General features: G+C 36.3%; 1 protein-coding gene across 1 annotated transcript in view; it reads left to right on the top strand.

Annotated features, from left to right (window-relative positions):
- Nucleotides 1-252: 252 nt before the first annotated feature.
- Nucleotides 253-20239, top strand: part of KHDRBS2 (KH RNA binding domain containing, signal transduction associated 2) — a 591787-nt gene continuing 571800 nt past the window's right edge. Inside the window, exon 1 of the mRNA XM_033217544.1 lies at nt 253-619. Within this exon, the coding sequence (XP_033073435.1) occupies nt 529-619 (91 nt within the window). The 5' untranslated portion in view covers nt 253-528. The remainder of the gene's footprint in view (nt 620-20239) is intronic.

Raw genomic sequence — 20239 nt, 5'->3', positions numbered from 1 at the left:
GCCCTCTCTCTCCTCCGCACCTTAGCTGAAGACACAGGGAGCTCCACAGAACTGGGCATGCCTAATAGCCAGGGAAGGCTTGGGCTGCAAAAAGAAAGCGTTTGCATCTTCCGAGCTCCCCTCCCCTCTGCAGCCTCCTCCTGCCAGTCAGGCGACCCGACGTGCACCACGGTCCAATGAGGGCCCGCGGCCTTCGCCAGCGCCCCGCCTCTCCTGGCATCACCACCAATGAGTGGTTGGCGGAGGTGGGCCGCGCCCTGTTCCCGCCTCTCCAGTTAAGGCCGATGGTGTGAGCCCGGGCTCGGCGCGAGCGAGGGACAACGGAAGGGACGGGCAGGTGTGGACGCGGGGCCACGCAGCCAGACGGCGGGAGTCGCAGGTGCTGGGTGCATGGGCCAGTGAGGACGCACGGAGATCCCCTCGCCGCGCAGAGGAGGAGTAGCGCGGGAGCCAGGCGCTGCCCCACGACCCTGCGTCCGAGCGAGCGGAACCTCGCACTTCGCCCGGGGACAGTCCAAAGTCCGCGCTATGGAAGAGGAGAAATATTTGCCTGAGCTGATGGCAGAGAAAGATAGCTTGGATCCATCTTTTGTGCATGCATCGCGCCTTTTGGCAGAAGGTAGGACTTGCCCCCACCGATGGGCACAAACCGCCGGCTGCCTATCTCACCCTTGGCTTGATTAGGGGAGTGAAGTTGGGGAGGGACTCCTGTCGCCGCCTTCGCAGAAACTGTCCCCCTGAAGATGCTCGTCTCAGAGCTCGGGCGGACAGACCCCGTTCTTGGGGCGGATAGCAGTGCTCCTTCTCCACGTCTTAATTTGGAGAAGACCAAAGCTACGGAGATCTAATGGCAGTGGCGATGTGACCTGTTAGGATCATTGATAGAGAAACCGTGAAGTGTAACGCGGTCTACAGGGACATTTTCACTTCACTGAGGGAGGGGAAAGCAGTTTGGAAGTCAATGGTGATCAATGTAGTGTTCTAAGAGCTTTTTAGCTACAGATCAGTATTTTTATTTTTATTTCTTACTGCATTTAGGAAGTGATTTTTGATGCCCTTTAATCAAAGTCTATCGTATGGAAAGTGTTAGAATTAACCTATGCATTAAACTGGGCATGTTCTTATATGTATGTTAATGTGGTAAGTAGAGGCTAAAGTGCTTATACATTTATTTGAAGTGTGATGATTGGGTACTCTGCGAGATATTGGTCCCTGGGAACACTCTATAATTGATCAACTGTTTTACCAAGTGTGCATTTTCTTTTGTGTACCTGTAATGTTAAAGGAGATTTCATTCCCAGAGGAACATATATGTCTTGTCTTTTGCATTGCTTTGAAAGGTTAAAAAAGACACGCAAACTTTATTAACCAAATTACTCCATTTATGTTATAATAGTGCCATCTAAATACTCAAGACACCTATATCTATAGTTATTTACACATGCCTTTTTAAAACAGCTGCAGTTTTTTTTTTTTAGATGAATGCTTCATTAATAATGAATTGCTTCATCATCAAATTGGTTACAGTGCAGTTTTGTAGCTAAGGTTGTTATGGACTTACATACAGCAAAAAACTAAAAGGGATAACTTCCTCTACCCCAGCTCCTCAGTATTAAAAGATTTTTTTGAGACTTAGTTGTACCAAGGAAGAATAAATTCTGCTCCTCAATATATAATTTAAATCGGTATTAGCTATATTTTTAATTGATGGATTGTTATTTATGTTAACAATAAAGTGTAAGGTATTTTTCTATATTTGAATGCTAAAGAGGAAAAGATTTATAGTCAAAACATGGAACATGTGAAATAACTGAACTGTTTTCAGGGGAAAAGCTTGTTTTATAGATAAGTGGGAAGGTGAAATACAGTTATGCCTACTACTTTGGTTACTGAATGAAAAAAATAGAAATTAAAGTGGAAAAGTAAAGTCAATAAAAATGCACTTTTTTGCTTTCTCAAAAAAGACTACATAAAAATAATAGCAAAATAATGAGTTAATAGATGTTTAAGATTGTTTGAAATGATTTAAAAGGCAAGTCTTACCAGTCTTCAGTATCTTTAATATATTTTGAATAGTCTTCAATACATTTTCCAGAAGTTTCTTTATGTAGCTGATAATATGTCTTTAAAGTGAAAAAAAAAAACACTTACAAATTGATCGTTCTCTCTGACCCGCTAATTAGAGTTCTATTTGAGACAAGTGGCTCAAAGATTAATTCATCAGTCATTAATATGAGTTATTGTACTTGAAGGCGGTCAAGCTAAATCAATGCATACAAGAAACTCTTAACAGAGTGCATAAGTATTTCTTTGTCTGGTAAAACAGTCAGAGAAGGCTATGCACTTGGTTCCTTAACATTTTATCTTTCCTAGGAACTTGATTTCTTGATATAATACTTAGGAACATGTTCTGATGTTCCTTGTAATTTGATTTTTTCCCAGCAGGGGGAAGCATGCCCTGCTTTTGTAAAGAATTAGAAGGAAAAGCTCCTAAATAGAGGAAAGCATCTAAGTAAGAAACAAAGAGGGTACCCAAATTTCAGAGAAATCAGCATGAGGAAAAGAGAATGGAGGAGGTTATGATAATCTTGGAGTACATAAAGAGTTATGCAAACGGATGCATAAGTTTTAGATTACCTCTGTACTTGGGGCTCTTTACGTGTACTAAAGAGTGTAAGATGATTGTTCTTGGAATCTCAATGATCTTAATGTATATTTTATGGCATAGATCTTTCATTATCTTTCCAAAGGCCAATTGCCAAGATGTCTATGCTTAGTTTCAGATGTCTATAGAAGAGTATCGTTGAGGTGATTTTATTTCTCATACTTGAGAGAATGCACTGATTGAAGGCAGTGGCTATAAATAAACCTGACATAGATATTCATTTGGAAAGAAGGTGCATACTGAAGTACATTTCAGTCAGTACTGTGCAGACAGTGTCAAGCCTGAATGAGTAATAAAAATGATACAGATGATTCAGTTCTTCAGAATGATTTTCCGGAAGCTAATATCTATAAAGGCAGTAATATAAACCAATGAGCTTTCCAATGATTTATTTTGCATTTTGATTGGTGATAGATGCAAATCAGTGCTCAATTGACAGTGCTGCATGTAGAATTGAAGGCTGTGGGGTTGAAAGTACTAGTTGGGTGTTTATTTGGGGTTTTCGGGGGGTCCATTGTAGTTTGTTTTATTTCACTTGTTTCTGCTGTGTGTTTTCAATAGGAATGATTTCAATTGATTGTTACTCAGAAGAAATTTTGAATAATGTAGTTTGAAGTTTGTTTGTAGTATGCTTAAATAATTAAAATAATGTTCATCCTGCGATTATAATGTTGTTTAGTTATCCACTTGTTATGGTAGGTGCTTTTGAATATGATAAAACAGCAAACTCAGGACTATCCTTAAAGTTCTACTCAGCGTCTGAATTTGGTTGCCAGATGAAATTACATGAGGTTATTTATATCTATTCTGCTTCTGGGAAGTGCATTAAACTGTGAATGTAGATACCTCAACTGAATCTGGGTAAGCTTTCTTTCCCTGGGCCCAGTTTCCTTGTCTCTCAAATTAAGGAGTTGGACTAAGTGATGTATACGTTTTCTTTTTGCAATTCTAATTAAGTCTCAGACTACTGATGGATACAACGAAGTGATGTTTGTATATTCGGAACAAAAATTCAATGGCTGCACATTTTCAAAACTTTTTTCATTCTTTCCTAGTTTAATGATTAATATATTTATGGCACTAAAATGTAATTTGAGGCGTATACTTTATTTTGGATATTGGGGACAGATTTATGTTCTTAAGTCTATTGAACTACTATTAATGTTTGAGGCCAAAAATATATATACATGAGAATATTGTCTGGAAATATTCTATGTCTACTGACAGACATAGATCTGTTCAGATTTATATATTCAATTACGGTGATTCGATATTCTTAGGAGCATTAGAAATTTTTGTCCAATTGAGAGCGGTTTGGGGAAGATTTTCTAGCTTGAAATCTTTGCAAGCATTATATGATGATGTCAAACATTGCCAAATACCCCAGCAGTTCGAATGGTTTTCAAAAAACTGTACGTGCTATTTTCAAACTTTAGTGAGAAGTTTGACCTCCCATCTAGACTTAGCCTTTATTTTTGCAGATATAAATGAGATCTTAAAATATTAAGAAAACAGAGATTAATACTTATCACAAATGCAAACTTGTGAGTTAACTACATTTCGGTTATTAATAAGAACCATTTTTTGGTTAGACAGTGTTTCTTAAATATTTTTCATAAAGCTTGATATGTTTTTAAATTAAGGAAAGTTATTAGTGTCATGTCTAAAGCAGCTTCTGGTTAAAAATAGTATTCCTGTGACTCTTTAAAGTGACTTTTCTTTTGATTAATGTAATCACCTTTTTCTCCCAATAGATTTGGGATAATCTTACTTATGTTTCTTAAATATAAGACAAACATGGACAAAAAATTAAATTCAAGTTATCTTTGATCTTCAATTAAAACAATTTATGATATAGTGGAAAATTTGTAATTTGACAAGAAAAACACTTGGGAGTGAGTATTGACATTTCTACCTACTGGGAAATATAGGATGTGTCATTTCCCCCTTCTCTGATACTCAGTTGCTTCATCTATATAACAAGAAAAGTAATACCTGCCAGGCAGAGTTCTTTTAAGATGGAAAAACAAACAAACAAACTTGTGCTTGTGATGCCTGTGATAACATAAGCAGTATTTTAAAAATTTATTTTATTTTATTTTATTTTATTTTCAAGACAGAGCCTTGCCCTGTCACCCAGGTTGGAGTGCAGTGGTGTGATTTTGGCTCATTGCAACCTCTGCCTCCTGGATTGAAGCAATTCTCCTGCCTCAGCCTCCCGAGTAACTGGGATTACAGGTGCGTGCCACCACGCCCAGCAAATTTTTGTATTTTTAGTAGAAACGGAGTTTCACCATGTTAACCAGGCTGGTCTCAAATTCCTGACCTTGTGATTCACCTGCCTCGTCCTCCCAAAGTGCTAGGATTACAGGCATGAACACCATGCCCGGCCAGTAATTTTTATATGTATAACAAAAATATAAGCAGAAATTAAACAAATATAACATGATGCACCTCAATTTGAGAAAATAAGTAAAATAAACACTTCCTTACTTTAGATTACTGCTGAGTTAAATTTGAATTCATAAAGCAAATTATGAAATAAATTACCTTATGAAAAATGATTAGAGTTTTAAAAATATCATGTTTAGTAAAGGATCACTTGTTAGTCTTTAACTATGAGCTTGATTAGCCCTGATCCTATTTATTTCAAGAGTAATTTCAGACCTATTCAGACTTCCCCTTAAACCCACATGTTCTTCACTCTCAGCAGGTGATTTCATCATCCTTTTTATTGGAGGAAATGGATATATCTCTTCTGCTATTCCTTAACCTCCTACCACCTAAAAACTTCCATAGCCATCGTCACTGTCTTTCATTTCCAGAAGACCAAATGTTTCTTTTCTTCAAGGTTGACTTGCCACTCATATCCCTGACCTAAATGCTCTTCATCTCTGGACTCATTCTGTAGTTAAATCCTTTATTCAATATCTCCTACTCTTTCTCCCAATGAACTCTTTCTTTATAGCAGCTGTCAACATGATTCAATCTGAATAATTTGAAGAAATAGAGTACTTCTTTCACTTGCCACGAGTATTAAAAAATGATCTCTCTTGACATGTATCCTTCGTTGTTTCCTTCAAACTTCTGATAATACTAGTATATACTAACTGCCTCACTTTCTTCATTTACGTTTTAAAATTTATTCAGTTTGGCTTCTGTCTTCATCATTGTCCTGAAACTGATGACTCTAGTGACAGAATAATCTCATAATTGCCAAATCAAATAAATTTTTTCTGACCTATCATCAAGTCTCTTGGCTGCACTTTCCACTGTTGACCTTCTTCTGATTTCTTTCCACCTTCCTTGTCTTCTAGGCACTATACTCTGCTGGTTTTACTTCCTTCTTTGACCGTTTCTTGCCCTCATCATCCTTCATTTCCCTTCTTCCCACACCAACACACACAATGCTGTCACAGTACTTCATTTAAGGCTAAAGTCTCACCATGTCACACTTCTTAATAAGTTCCATTGCCTGCAAGGTGTAGTCCATACTCCTTGATGTTCTTATAACATGCTTACCTCTCCAGAAGCATCTCTTCAGCCTTTCTGCTTAATTTCTCTCAGGTATACCAAACTGCTTATAGTTCACTCTCTAGATTCCCTTGACGTTCCCATACCTATTCACAGAAAACTAGATATTTTCCCCTCATTCCCATAATGAATGTCTCTAGATCACTGTCCAAACTGTTATTTTAGAATGATCAGGTTGTGCCTGTCTCTATCACTAGAGAAACAGCTCCTCTTTGTCCGCTCTTGAGCACAACTAAGTCTTTTTCATCATTATATTAGCAGCACTTTTCACAGTGCGTGGTATATGGTGGTGCCAGGGAGAGGCCAAACAGGCTTTTCTCCATCAGACTTCAGAACCCGTCTCCTGTTGGCCCCTCTGCTACCTCTTCTGCATGTGGATAATACTTGCCCTTCTCTCTGTCCTCTCCTATGTCTAAGGTGTTGCACATGCTAGGACCTCGCTTTAGAATGCCCTTTCTAGCTTCTCTCCGTGATTATAATTTATCTTCATTCAATAAAACTGAGTACCGCTATTCCTTCTTCTAGGAACCCTTTCATAATGGCTTCTCATCTAATTCATTATAAATTAAGTGCACTTCTGGTTTTATTTTCAACCTATCCACCATTACTACATTGCAACATGCAATTCTGTTTTGGTTGTCTTCCCCTCTAAGCTTGAGGGCCAGACTATGACTTCTGCCTTTGAATTTTTTTTTTTTTGTTTTTTTTTTGTTTTTTTTTTTTTTTTTTTTGTTTTTTTATTTTTTATTATACTTTAAGTTCTAGGGTACATGTGCATAACGTTTATATCATGTATAACTCCCCAATGCAATCCCTCCCTCCTCCCCCCTCCCCATGATAGGCCCCAGTGTGTGATGTTCCCCTTCCCGAGTCCAAGTGATCTCATTGTTCAGTTCCCACCTATGAGTGAGAACATGCGGTGTTTGGTTTTCTCTTCTTGTGATAGTTTGCTAAGAATGATGGTTTCCAGCTGCATCCATGTCCCTACAAAGGACGCAAACTCATCCTTTTTGATGGCTGCATAGTATTCCATGGTGTATATGTGCCACATTTTCTTAATCCAGTCTGTCACAGATGGACATTTGGGTTGATTCCAAGTCTTTGCTATTGTGAATAGTGCCGCAATAAACATACGTGTGCATGTGTCTTTGTAGTAGAGTAATTTATAATCCTTTGGGTATATACCCAGTAGTGGGATGGCTGGGTCATATGGTACATCTAGTTCTAGATCCTTGAGGAATTGCCATACTGTTTTCCATAATGGTTGAACTAGTTTACAATCCCACCAACAGTGTAAAAGTGTTCCTATTTCTCCACATCCTCTCCAACATCTATTGTTTCCTGACTTCTTAATGATTGCCATTCTAACTGGTGTGAGATGGTATCTCATTGTGGTTTTGATTTGCATTTCTCTGATGGCGAGTGATGACGAGCATTTTTTCATGTGTCTGTTGGCTGTATGGATGTCTTCTTCTGAGAAATGTCTGTTCATATCCTTTCCCCACTTTTTGATGGGGTTGTTTGTTTTTTTCTTGTATATTTGTTTGAGTTCTTTGTAGATTCTGGATATTAGCCCTTTGTCAGATGAGTAGGTTGCAAAAATTTTCTCCCATTCTGTAGGTTGCCTGTTCACTCTGATGGTAGTTTCTTTTGCTGTGCAAAAGCTCTTTAGTTTAATGAGATCCCATTTGTCAATTTTGGCTTTTGCTGCCGTTGCTTTTGGTGTTTTAGACATGAAGTCCTTGCCCATGCCTATGTCCTGAATGGTACTACCTAGATTTTCTTCTAGGGTTTTTATGGTATTAGGTCTAACATTTAAGTCTCTAATCCATCTTGAATTAATTTTCGTATAAGGGGTAAGGAAAGGATCCAGTTTCAGCTTTCTACTTGTGGCTAGCCAATTTTCCCAGCACCATTTATTAAATAGGGAATCCTTTCCCCATTTCTTGTTTTTGTCAGGTTTGTCAAAGATCAGATGGCTGTAGATGTGTGGTATTATTTCTGAGGACTCTGTTCTGTTCCACTGGTCTATTTCTCTGTTGTGGTACCAGTACCATGCTGTTTTGGTTACTGTAGCCTTGTAGTATAGTTTGAAGTCAGGTAGCGTGACGCCTCCAGCTTTGTCCTTTTGACCTAGGATTGTCTTGGCAATGCGGGCTCTTTTTTGGCCTGCCTTCAGCCTTATATGTAGAAGGACTCAATAAATGTTTATTAACTGAATGATGCTGACCTCATATCTTCCTTTTTCTCCTATTTTGTGTTTAGAAAGTATCTCCAGAAACAAGTTTTCAGTAATTCTGTCATTTAGAATGATAATACTAATTCAGTCATATTTTATCTTTGCATAATGCAAAACCTCAGGAGGCCACTTTGAAAGTTTCCATTTGTTTCTAAGTCAATTTTGAAAAATTATTCATTTGCAGGAAGTTGGAAAGTTAGTACAGGAAAGTCCTGCTTTACTCTTTGAGGTCTCTGAGAATCTGCTCATTTGTTTCTTTGTTGTTTGGATTGAGGCTTTGTGTGTGTGTTTGCTTTTAATACTTCTGAGTTGCCAGCTTTTCTAGCACTCAGTCTGGCACATATGCGGCACAAAGAAAATCTAGGAAAACCATTAAAATGTCATTCCCCGAGTCTTGTGGTACTCAGACAATTGGCCTCCTTTTCTCTACTTTCTAGAAAAGAAAGTTTTCTTATGTTTATCTGTAATGTCCCATCCCCATTCATTTATGTGTTTTAAATTATATCTTTATGAAATCTTTTGAATGAATATTAGGCCTTGTACATTAATATTAATATTTCATTAACTAGTTGTATAAGAATGAGCATGACCATGATAAATTCATCTGGATAATGGACACAGTAATATTCTCTATATTTATCTCATTTTAAGATTCTTTTTATGGCCTGGTACCTGAGAGTGGGAACATAAGTGATCATTATTCTTGGTTTCTCTGTATTACACAGTCTGTAGTGAAGCTGTTTGTTCCCACAGCAGCTGTAGAAGGGGAGGAAGTGAGGTTTGGAGGTAATTCTTAGAAACCCTTGGAAATAACTGTAATATCATTGGCTTTCCTTATGCACTTATTTGAACACCGAATTTGATCCTTCTTTTTGGTTTGACTATATTATAAGAAATATATCTTCATTGGAATTATATTCTGACACCAGTTTGATTTTTTTTAAAGCTATAAACTGTGTAATATTTAATATATTCCATAGATCAAAATTTGGTACTATTCCCTATAAAATGCTGAATTCCAATAAAGTAAACATAATTTGGAAAAATTTTTAGAGGTAGAATACCCACTAATTGCTGATATTCTACATTAATGTTAGCAAATATCCATATTATATGACTTCCTCATTTTCTCAAGTGTAGAGTTCTGTAATGAGTGCATCTTTTATTTGCCAAATACTTGCAAGGTCATGGCCAAGCATCCTCTTGCTCAATTGTTTTAATTTTTGGGGGGGAAAGAAGTCATTTTTAGCGCATCCTCCATTTGACTCATGAACAGTAATTCCAAAAAGATTTTGCAGTATAGAGAGATAATAAACAATCATAAAAGCATTAGGCTATTTACTTTATATTTTAGCTATAGTTTGGAAGATTAATTTCATCAGACTAGTACTCTACTTCATTTGACTACACAATCACACATGCCCTTAAATGTGTGTTGGTAAAAACTGCACACGATATGTGCTATTAGTAATGAAATATCAAATGTTTAATTTATGGGGCTTACAATCTATAGGGGATTCAACTGTATACATATAGACATCTATATATGTGTATATATATGTATACATATACATATGTGTATATATACACACACATACACACACGTGATATAAATAAGTATATGGAAGGTCCAATAGGTTTTATATAAACCTATTTAGAGACAACTGATATAGGAATTCAGAGAAAGTCATAACCTCGGTTGTTTATGGTAATGAGAGATTTATCATTATTACCATTATTATCTCAATGTTTATTGTGAGTTTACTCTTTGCCGGACACTGTACTAGATGATTTGCATGCATTACCACAAGTAATCTACCCACCAGTCTTATTGTGTAGTTATTAGTGTTAGTTTTACAAATTACAAAAATTAAGGCTTAGAGAAATTAATTTATATCAAGTCTCACAGCAAAGAAATTGTACCTGTAACCATTACACCATATTTTTTCCTATGATAGAGATTCAATGTTAGGCTTTGGAAGAAGGCCAGATGCTAGTATGCAAATTTTATCTAGAAGATCAATGTTGTTGTTGCCATTAACTTCTGAAATATGTTTCTGAGTGCAAATATTGGATGAGTTATTATATGATATCATAAAATATAAGTATAGCTTATAAAAGTCAAATTTATAAATGGGGGGATTTACCTTATTATAGAATTGAATTAAGGATCATCAAGACAGCCTACATTTCTGAATGACTTATATTGACTACTTCGTAGAGAGTTTAGTGATGTGGTAGCAGAGCAGAGGGAACATTTCAGACTTCTTTTGACCCAAAAAGTGATGGATAATTTTGTGTGGTTTGCTGAGGCATTTTTTCCCCATATTTTTTAGACAACTGCTTATATTTGCTGAATTCTTCTAGAAACAAAAGAACAACTGTAGGTCCTCTCTTGTGTCCTGAGGCGGTCACGGTTTTGTTTAACATTTAGAAGTGAGCAAATTTTACATTTGATCAGAAGCAGAAAACAATATGGCTTGATTTCAATGTTATCTGCATGTTTTGAGGTATTAGAATTTAATAACTTTGAAACAGATTGACTGGTGTTATTGTACTGTTATCAGAAATGGCACGATCAATGTCTGTTTCCTTTAAAACATTAAAGATTAGATTTTACTCTTCTTATAGAAAACCAGAATAAGTGTGTTTTCTGTTAAGCATATTTTTAGCAGTTTCATAGCATTGTATGCAAGATAATGATAAGCCCTGACTGCAACTTAGGAGGGGGAGCTTCTGTGATAGAAACAAAATAAAGAGCCTGAATGAGAAGAAATTTGTTGAGTTTTGAGGAGAAGAAAGGGGTGACTCAAGTAATGACTGCTTTACACAGTGGCTTAGGTCTTTATTTTTTATTTATTTTTTTATTATACTTTAAGTTCTAGGGTATATGTGCACAACGTGCAGGTTTGTTACATATGTATACATGTGCCATGTTGGTGTGCTGCACCCATTAACTCGTCATTTACATTAGATATATCTCCTAATACTGTCCCTCCCCCTTCTCCCCACCCCACTACAGGCCCTGGTGTGTGATGTTCTCCTTTCTGTGTCCAAGTGTTCTCATCATTCAATTCCACCTATGAGTGAGAACTTGCGGTGTTTGGTTTTTTGTCCTTATGATAGTTTGCTGAGAATAATGGTTTCCAGCTTCATCCATGTCCCTACAAAGGACATGAACTCATCCTTTTTATGGCTGCATAGTATTCCATCGTGTATATATGCCACATTTTCTTAATCCAGTCTAACATTGATGAACATTTGGGTTGGTTCCAAGTCTTTACTATTGTGAATAGTGCTGCAATAAACATACGTGTGCATGTGTCTTTATAGCAGCATGACTTATAATCCTTTGGGTATATACCCAGTTATGGGATGGCTGGGTCAAATGGTATTTCTAGTTCTAGATCCTTGAAGAATCGTCACATTGTCTTCCACGGTGGTTGAACTAGTTTACGGTCCCAGCAACAGTGTAACAGTGTTCCTATTTCTCCATATCCTCTCTAGCACCTGTTGTTTCCTGACTTTTTAATGATCATCATTCTAACTGGTGTGAGATGATATCTCATTGTGGTTTTGATTTGCATTTCTCTGATGACCAGTGATTATGAGCATTTCTTCATGTGTCTGTTGGCTGCATAAATGTCTTCTTTTGAGAAGTGTCTGTTCATATCCTTTGCCCACTTTTTGATGGGGTTGTTTGTTTTTTTCTTGTATATTTGTTTGAGTTCTTTGTAGATTCTGGGTATTAGCCCTTTGTCAGATGAGTAGATTGCAAAAAATTTTTCCCATGCTGTAGGTTGCCTGTTCACTCTGATGATAGTTTCTTTTGCTGTGCAGAAGCTCTTCAGTTTAATTAGATCCCATTTGTCAATTTTGGCTTTTGTTACCGTTGCTTTTGGTGTTTTAGACATGAAGTCCTTGCCCATGCCTATGACCTGAATGGTATTGCCTAGGTTTTTTTTCTAGGGTTTTTATGGTTTTAGGTCTAACATTTAAGTCTCTAATCCATCTTGAATTAATTTTTGTAAAAGGTGTAAGGAAGGGATCCAGTTTCAGCTTTCTACATATGGCTAGCCACTTTTCCCAGCACCATTTATTAAATAGGGAATCCTTTCCCCATTTCTTGTTTTTGTCAGGTTTTTCAAAGATCAGATGGTTGTAGATGTGTGGTATTCTTTCTGAGGACTCTGTTCTGTTCCATTGGTCTCTATCTCTGTTTTGGTGCCAGTACCATGCTGTTTTGGTTAGGGTAGCCTTGTAGTAGCCTTGTGGTTTGAAGTCAGGTAGCGTGATGTCTCCAGCTTTGTTCTTTTGACTTAGGATTGTCTTAGCAATGTGTGCTCTTTTTTGGTTCCATATGAACTTTAAAGTAGTTTTTTCAAATTCTTTGAAGAAAGTCGTTGGTAGCTTGATGGGGATGGCATTGAGTCTATAAATTACCTTGGGCAGTATGGCCATTTTCACAATATTGATTCTTCCTATCCATGAGCATGGTATGTTCTTCCATTTGTTTGTGTCCTCTTTTATTTCACTGAGCAGTGGTTTGTAGTTCTCCTTGAAGAGCTCCTTCACATCCCTTGTAAGTTGGATTCCTAGGTATTTTATTCTGTTTGAAGCAATTGTGAATGGGATTTCAGTCATGATTTGGCTCTGTATAAGAATGCTTGTGATTTTTGCACATTGATTTTGTATCCTGAGACTTTGCTGAAGTCGCTTATCAGCTTCAGGAGATTTTGGGCTAAGACGATGTGGTATTCTAAATATACAATCATGTCATCTGCAAACAGGGACAATTTGACTTCCTCTTTTCCTAATTGAATACCCTTCATTTCTTTCTGATTATTTCTTATTTCTGTCTGATTACCCAGCCAGAACTTCCAACACTATGTTGAATAGGAGTGGTGAGAGAGGGCATCCCTGTCTTGTGCCAGTTTTCAAAGAGAATGCTTCCACTTTTTGCCCATTCAGTATGATATTGGTTGTGGGTTTGTCATAAATAGCTCTTCCTATTCTTTATATTCCGAGAGACGTGTAATATTGTCCCTATTTTATAGGAAAATATAAAAAGGAAGATTACAAGGTAGCACAATCAATTTGGATTTTTTAAACCCCAATAAATCAGAGGTTAGGCAAATGTCCAATAAAAGTGTGAAAGAGTGTCAAAAAACAGCCATTATACATTGAAATGTAAATGGTATTAAAGAACATAACTCGTTTAAGGGAATAGCAAAATGTTGCTTTGATAAACTTTTAGAAAAGTGAACTAACTAGGTTACTGTAGAACTTGTTTTCTTTAAAATAATTTTCTCTGGGAAATTTGAGGAACTTTTTTTCTGGAACTTGATTTACATCCACCAGTACATTCATTTTATAAAATAATACTATAAAATGCAAACAGTAGATGAATGACTAAATAATAGAATACATTTACCATGATGTTTACTCCTGTAAATTATAAATGGAAAGGCTTTAGTAAGTGTAAAATTGGATTAAGAATCATCTATGTCTCTACACAGTGTATTTTTTTTTTTCTGGCAAATGTAGAAGCTGCTTTTTTATCCATCCAAGACCTTGTGGAAAATGGAGCCTTTAAGGAATTGTGTAAAGATGAAAGAACATTTGGTATGCTGAGGCAGATGGCATTTTATTATATGATATTACTTTGGAATGGACTTCAGTATGATAGATGGTCATGCATTAAGCTAGTCTTCTAAAATTACTGAAAGATTGGGTATTATGTCATCGCCACATAGGGAAAATCTGTTAGAATAAAACATTATGATAATTAAAAGCAGTTTAATGAAGTCAGATGAAGTGATAAGTATTTAGAATGAGTTTCAATAAACCAAATGGTTTCCCTTTGAGTAAAATGAGTGTTTTATTTATATATATATATATATATATATATATTAATATATATTTAATATATAATATATTCTAAAGTAAGGGATTTAAGGGAATATATAGGGGTGTGTGTGTGTGTGTGTGTGTGTATATATATTTGATGAGTGATATATGTATATATTGTGTGTGTTAAGCATACGTTAGACATTGGGAATCAAAGAGAAGCGATGCAGACTTGACCCAATTGGTTCTTATTGTTTGTGTTTCTCTTTACTAACAGAGACTTACATTTAGTTTGAGGAGGGGGCAGGAGTTACATAACATCTACACAATACAATGATAAGAGAAGTAGATGACGCTTTAGGATTTTGGGGCAGGACACCTAAACAAGTGTACGGAGATGAAAGGCTTCCATAGGAAGGGGCATATTAGTTGAGATGCTACAAATCAGTAGAATATGACCAGAATTCAGTGATGAAGCAGCTATAAATTGGAGAGAATTATACATACGTATAGTAAACAACATCTTTAAAATCTGACAAGAAAGAGAATATTTATTCAACTAGGTAGAAGTTAAGCATCGTTGGAGACATAGTAAAGGGAAAAGAATCAAGAAGAGTGTGTGTGTCTAGAGAGTGGCAGAGGCTTATCACACATACCTTGTAAAATATGTTAAGAATTTTGGACTTTATGCTACAAGTAATGGTAAATCATTGAAAGGCATTAAAAAAGGGCAAGTGTGATGGAGTTTTATTTAAAATATAATGTAGCTGCATTGCTGGAGACTGGATTGGATAGGTACAAGACATGGACAGGACATCAGGTAGCTAGAGCAACAGTTCAGTAGACAGATCTAGGGAGACCGAAGAGGGCAGATCACGAGTTCTGCCCAGGAGTTCAAGACCAGCCTGACCAATATGGTGAAACCCCATCTCTACTAAAAATACAAAAATTAGCCAGGTGTGGTGGTGCATGCCTGTATTCCCAGCCACTCAGGAGACTGAGGCAGGAGAATCGATTGAACCCAGGAGACGGAGGTTATAGCAAGCTGAGTTTGTGCCACTGCACTCCAGCCTGGGTGACAGAGGCTCCATCTCAAAAAAAAAAAAAAAAAAAAAAAAAAAGCAAGTAAAATGTAAAGTGTTGGTTTGGATAGAGGGGCTGAAAAATAAAGGGTGGTCAAGTTGGCCATCTGGGTTGCTCGTTGGTAATTAGTTAATGATGGTGTCAGTTACTGAGATATTTATTAAAAGAAGGTTAGTGCTGCATTCAGTTGGATATACACTGAAGGGATGCAAGTGGAGAGCTGGGTCTGGAGAAAGATGGTGCTGCAGGTAGTGGTTTAAGTTTTACTAGCATCTAGGTGATAATTGACCTTTGGAGTAGAAGAGATCACCCTGAGTGAGCATATAAAGTACAATAGAAAGGAGACTTAGGATAAAATTCTGAGGAATATCAGTATTTAAGGGAAAGATAGAAAACTCATCTACAAAGTTGACTCAAAGGACTATACTAAAATGTAGGTCGGAAAGACCAAGTAAGTTCAGTATCGGATAAATAGGGTATTTGAAGAATGAAGGATTTGTTTAGTATTTTCAAATGTTGCAGTAGATCAAGTACGACAAGGATTAAGAGCCTTTAATGGATTTGGCAACAAAGAACAGACTGAGAGAAGGGTTGGAGAAAACCCCTTATTTCTGCAAGTTGACGAATGAATAGAAAGTGAGGCTATGAGAGAAGGTAGGAGAACTCGCCCAAGAACTTTGACTTCATAGGGGAGGAGAACTAGGAGTAATATGTTGAACTGTATGAAATTGATAATATTTCATCATTTTGACCTGAAAAAATAGCAATTTTGTGTGATTTAATTTATAAAAGGGGACAGTAGAATGACAGAGTCATTTGAGGGTAGTGGCTGACATGCTGAAGCTAGACTCCCTAAGTCCCTTATTTCTTCCTAGAATTAAAGGCCCATGTTATTCTGAGTGAGGTACTTTAACTTCTATATCCCTTTTTTTCCTCATGTGCAAATTGGGTACACTCTTAGTTCTAAACTGAAAAGATAATGACGGCTGCCTATTGTTTCTTTTGCTCACTGTAAACTACGACAGAACTCCTGTAGTCTCCTATTCTCTGTATCTCTGTTCTTCATCCTATCTGCTTCCACCTTTCTAACTTGCTCAGTGTAATGTGGAACATCCTTTTGTAAAACTACATATGATATTATAAAATTGTGAAATGAATTCTGACTCCTTTTATAAGACTGTTCTTGGAATCCTGAATCTTTTCCTCTCTGAAATCCATTGTAGGCATTTGCTTTTTCCTTTGGCAATTCTTACTGACATCTTGACATATGTGATTTTACTGACCACTCACTGCCAACATCATGATACTTTTTTCCTTTGTATTTGTCCTCCTGTACTCAATACAGAAATTTACTGCCTCCATTGTGGTCAGTGAAGCTATCATCCATGGTGAGCATGAGATGGAATGCCTCAGTGGGCATGCTGCTGGATCCTCACTGCTTCTTGTAATGTGAGCAGTTCTCTTATTGACTGAGGATATAATATGAAAAGATAAATGTATTATCTTTCAATGCAGCCTGCTACATAGGTCTGTTTCAGTATTGAGGGAAATCACGACTGTGTTGGACCTAAGAAAAAGAATGTGCTTGTGTATCATTTCAAATACAGTCGTTTGTTGCTCAGTGCCAAAGATCTATTCTGAGAAATGTGTCATTAGGCGATTTCATCATTGTGTGAACATCAGAAAGTATACTCACACAAACCTAAATGGAATAGCTACCACACACCCAGTCTGTATGGTACAGCTATTGTTCCTAGGCTACAAAGCTGTATAGCATGTTACTGTATTGATTACTGCAGGCAATTGTAACACAATGGTATTTGTATACCTAAACATAGAAAAAGTATAGTAAGTATACAGTATAAAATATAAATAGTGATATACCTATATAGGGCATTTACCATGAATGGAGCTTGCAGGACTGGAAGTTGCTCTGGGTGAGTTAGTCAGTAGTGATAAGTGAAGGTGAAGGTCAAGGACATTACCGTACAATACTGTAGACTTTATAAACACTATGAGTTAGGATGCACTAAATTTATTTTTTAAATTATTTCTTCAATAATAAATTAGTGGCCACCTATAACTTTTACTTTATAAGCTTTTTAATTTTTAGAAACTTTTTGACTTTTTGTAGTTAGCTATAAAAATATCTTTATATCCATATTCTGTAAGCTTTTTTGATTTTTAAATTTATTTATTTTTTTTACTCTTTAAATTTTCTTGTTAAATAATACCCAACTACACACATTCGCCTAGGACTATACAAGGTTAGGATCATCAATTTCACCATCACCCCACATCTTGTCCTACTGTGAGGTTTTCAGGGGCAATAACACATAGGGAACTGTCATCATCTATGATAATCGTATCTCCTTCTGGAATATCTCCTGATGGACCTGTCTGAGCTTGTTTAACAGGTAACTTTTAAAATATGTAAGTTGAGGAGCATATTCGAAAATAACAGTAAAAAGTATTGTATAATACATACATAAAATAGTAACACATTTATTATTATCAAGTATTATGAACTCTACATGATTGTGTGTGCTATACTTTTATACTACTGGCAGCACAGTAAGTTTGCTAACACTGACATCACCACAAACTTATGAGTAATCTATTGTGCTAGATACTAGGATGGCTAAACCTCAGGAGTTTTTCAGCTCCATTATAATCCTATGGGACCACCATGATGTTATATGTGGTTTATTGTTGATTGAAACAACATTATGTGGCATATGACTATATATACACACACATACATATTTATTAATACATACCCATACACATGTGTATATATGTGTGTACACTATATATATATTTAAGGTTAAACATAACTTTATGAAACATTTATTATAGTTTGTGTGTATATATGGAATTTGTGGATTTACCAGGTCATTATATAAAATGCATTTCTTACTGTGGAATATGGTGAAAATGCTGAAAGCTACTGTTATAGTAAAAAAAAAAAAAAAGGTAGGTAAAGTCAAAATATTACCATTTGAGTGCCAGATCTGCTAACCTGGTACCTTTGTGACAGTGGCCCAATTTCTAAATCTCATTGAGCCTTCCTTTCCTCATCTATGACATAGGTTCTTACCAACGATCTCATAGGTCATCCAGTCATCTCATGAATCCTATGAAAGTGTATATGCAGTATTCATCTGATAGCAGAAATTAATAAAGATTTATTTTCGTTATCTATTTTGCTTTGGTTTTCTTTCTTTAAAAACATTGAGGTAACATATATAAACAGTGAAATTCAGATTTCAGGTATAAAACTTAATGAGTTTTGGTAATTGTATAGTCTTGTGTGAACAATGCCCGTATCAAAGTAGAGAACATTTCTGTCAGCCTGGAGACTTCGCTTGTGACCCCTTTCCATAACCTGCTGTGTCAGTCTTTTTTGTATTGCTATAAAGGAATACTCGAGGCTGGGTAATTTATAAGGAAAATAGGTTTATTTGGCTTACAGTTCTGCAGGCTGCACAGGAAGTATAATACAAGTATCTGCTTCTGGCGAGGTCCTCAGGAAGCTTCAAATTATGGCAGAAATGGAAGAGGAGCTGATGTGTCACATGGAGAGAGAGAGAGAGAAGGATGGGGTTCCACACCTTTTAAACAACCAGCTCTTGTGTGAACTAATAGAGTGAGAACTTACCTTTACTGTAGGGAAGGCACCAAGCCATTAATGAGGGATCCACTCCCATGGATCCAAACACCTCCCAACAGGCTCCAACTCCAACACTGTGGATCACCTTTTAACATAAGATTTGGAGGGGACAAATATTCAAACTATGTCCCCTCCATTTCCTTTAGGAACCACCTATTCTGATTTCTGTTATTAGAGAAAGCTTTGTTCTTCAACTTCATATGAGGGGAAAAATGTAGTATATACTCTTCCTTTTTCTTAGGTTCAGTATATCTTTGACAGTCATCCATGTTGTTGCATGTATTAATAGTTTATTTCTTTTATGGCTGAGAAGTAGAAGTATACCATTATACAAGTATGTCCCATTTTGTTTATTCAATATCATGAATGTACATATGAGCTCCTTTCAGTGTTAGCTGATTATAGATAAGCGGTTATAAAAGTTCATATACAGGATTTTTATAGACATGCATTCTTTGCATGGAGTGTAATTTCTGGGTCTTAGAGCATATATAATGCTTAACCTTTTATTATAATATATGGAATTGCAAACAGTTTTCTAGAATGCTTATACAGTCTCACTCTCTTACCAGTGATGTATGAAAATTCTGGCTGTGGCATTTCCTTGCCAACATTTGAAGTTCTCAGTCTTTTCAACAATAGCCACTTCAGTGGTCTGCAGTGATAACTTACTGTGGTTTTGATTTGCATCTCCTTGAATATTAACGTTGATGATCATGCTTTCATGTGCTTTTTTGGAGTCCATTATATGTATTCTTATTTGAAATGAGTGCCTAGAATGCTGAGACAAATTTTTAATTGGGTTGTGGGTCTTTTATTCTTGTAGCAGTTATTTGTGTTCTGGGTTTGCATCGTTTGTTACAAATATGTTTTGTGAATATTTCCCCCTAATATGTGGCTCAGCTTTTAATATTCTCATCTTTCAAAGAGAATAAGTTATTAATTTTGCTGAAGTCAATTTATAATTTTTTCATACTTGGTCCTGTATGTGTCCTCTCTAAGAAATCTTTGCCTATATCAAGATCACAGAGTTATTCTCAATATTTTCTTCTAGAAGTTTTATGGTTTTAGCTTTTAAGTATAGGTTTATGTCTCATCTAGAAATAGTTTTTGTATGTGGTGTCAAGATAGTCGAAGTATTTTTTAATTGAAATATCCAGTTGTTCCAGAATCATTTGCTGAAAAAATTTTTCTC

The sequence above is a fragment of the Trachypithecus francoisi genome, unplaced genomic scaffold, assembly GCF_009764315.1.
Source record: "Trachypithecus francoisi isolate TF-2019V2 unplaced genomic scaffold, Tfra_2.0 Lachesis_group10, whole genome shotgun sequence".
In the NCBI taxonomy this organism is placed as follows: Eukaryota; Metazoa; Chordata; class Mammalia; order Primates; family Cercopithecidae; genus Trachypithecus; species Trachypithecus francoisi.
Note: the sequence above shows the minus strand (reverse complement) of the source record. Positions and strands in the feature narration are given on the sequence as shown.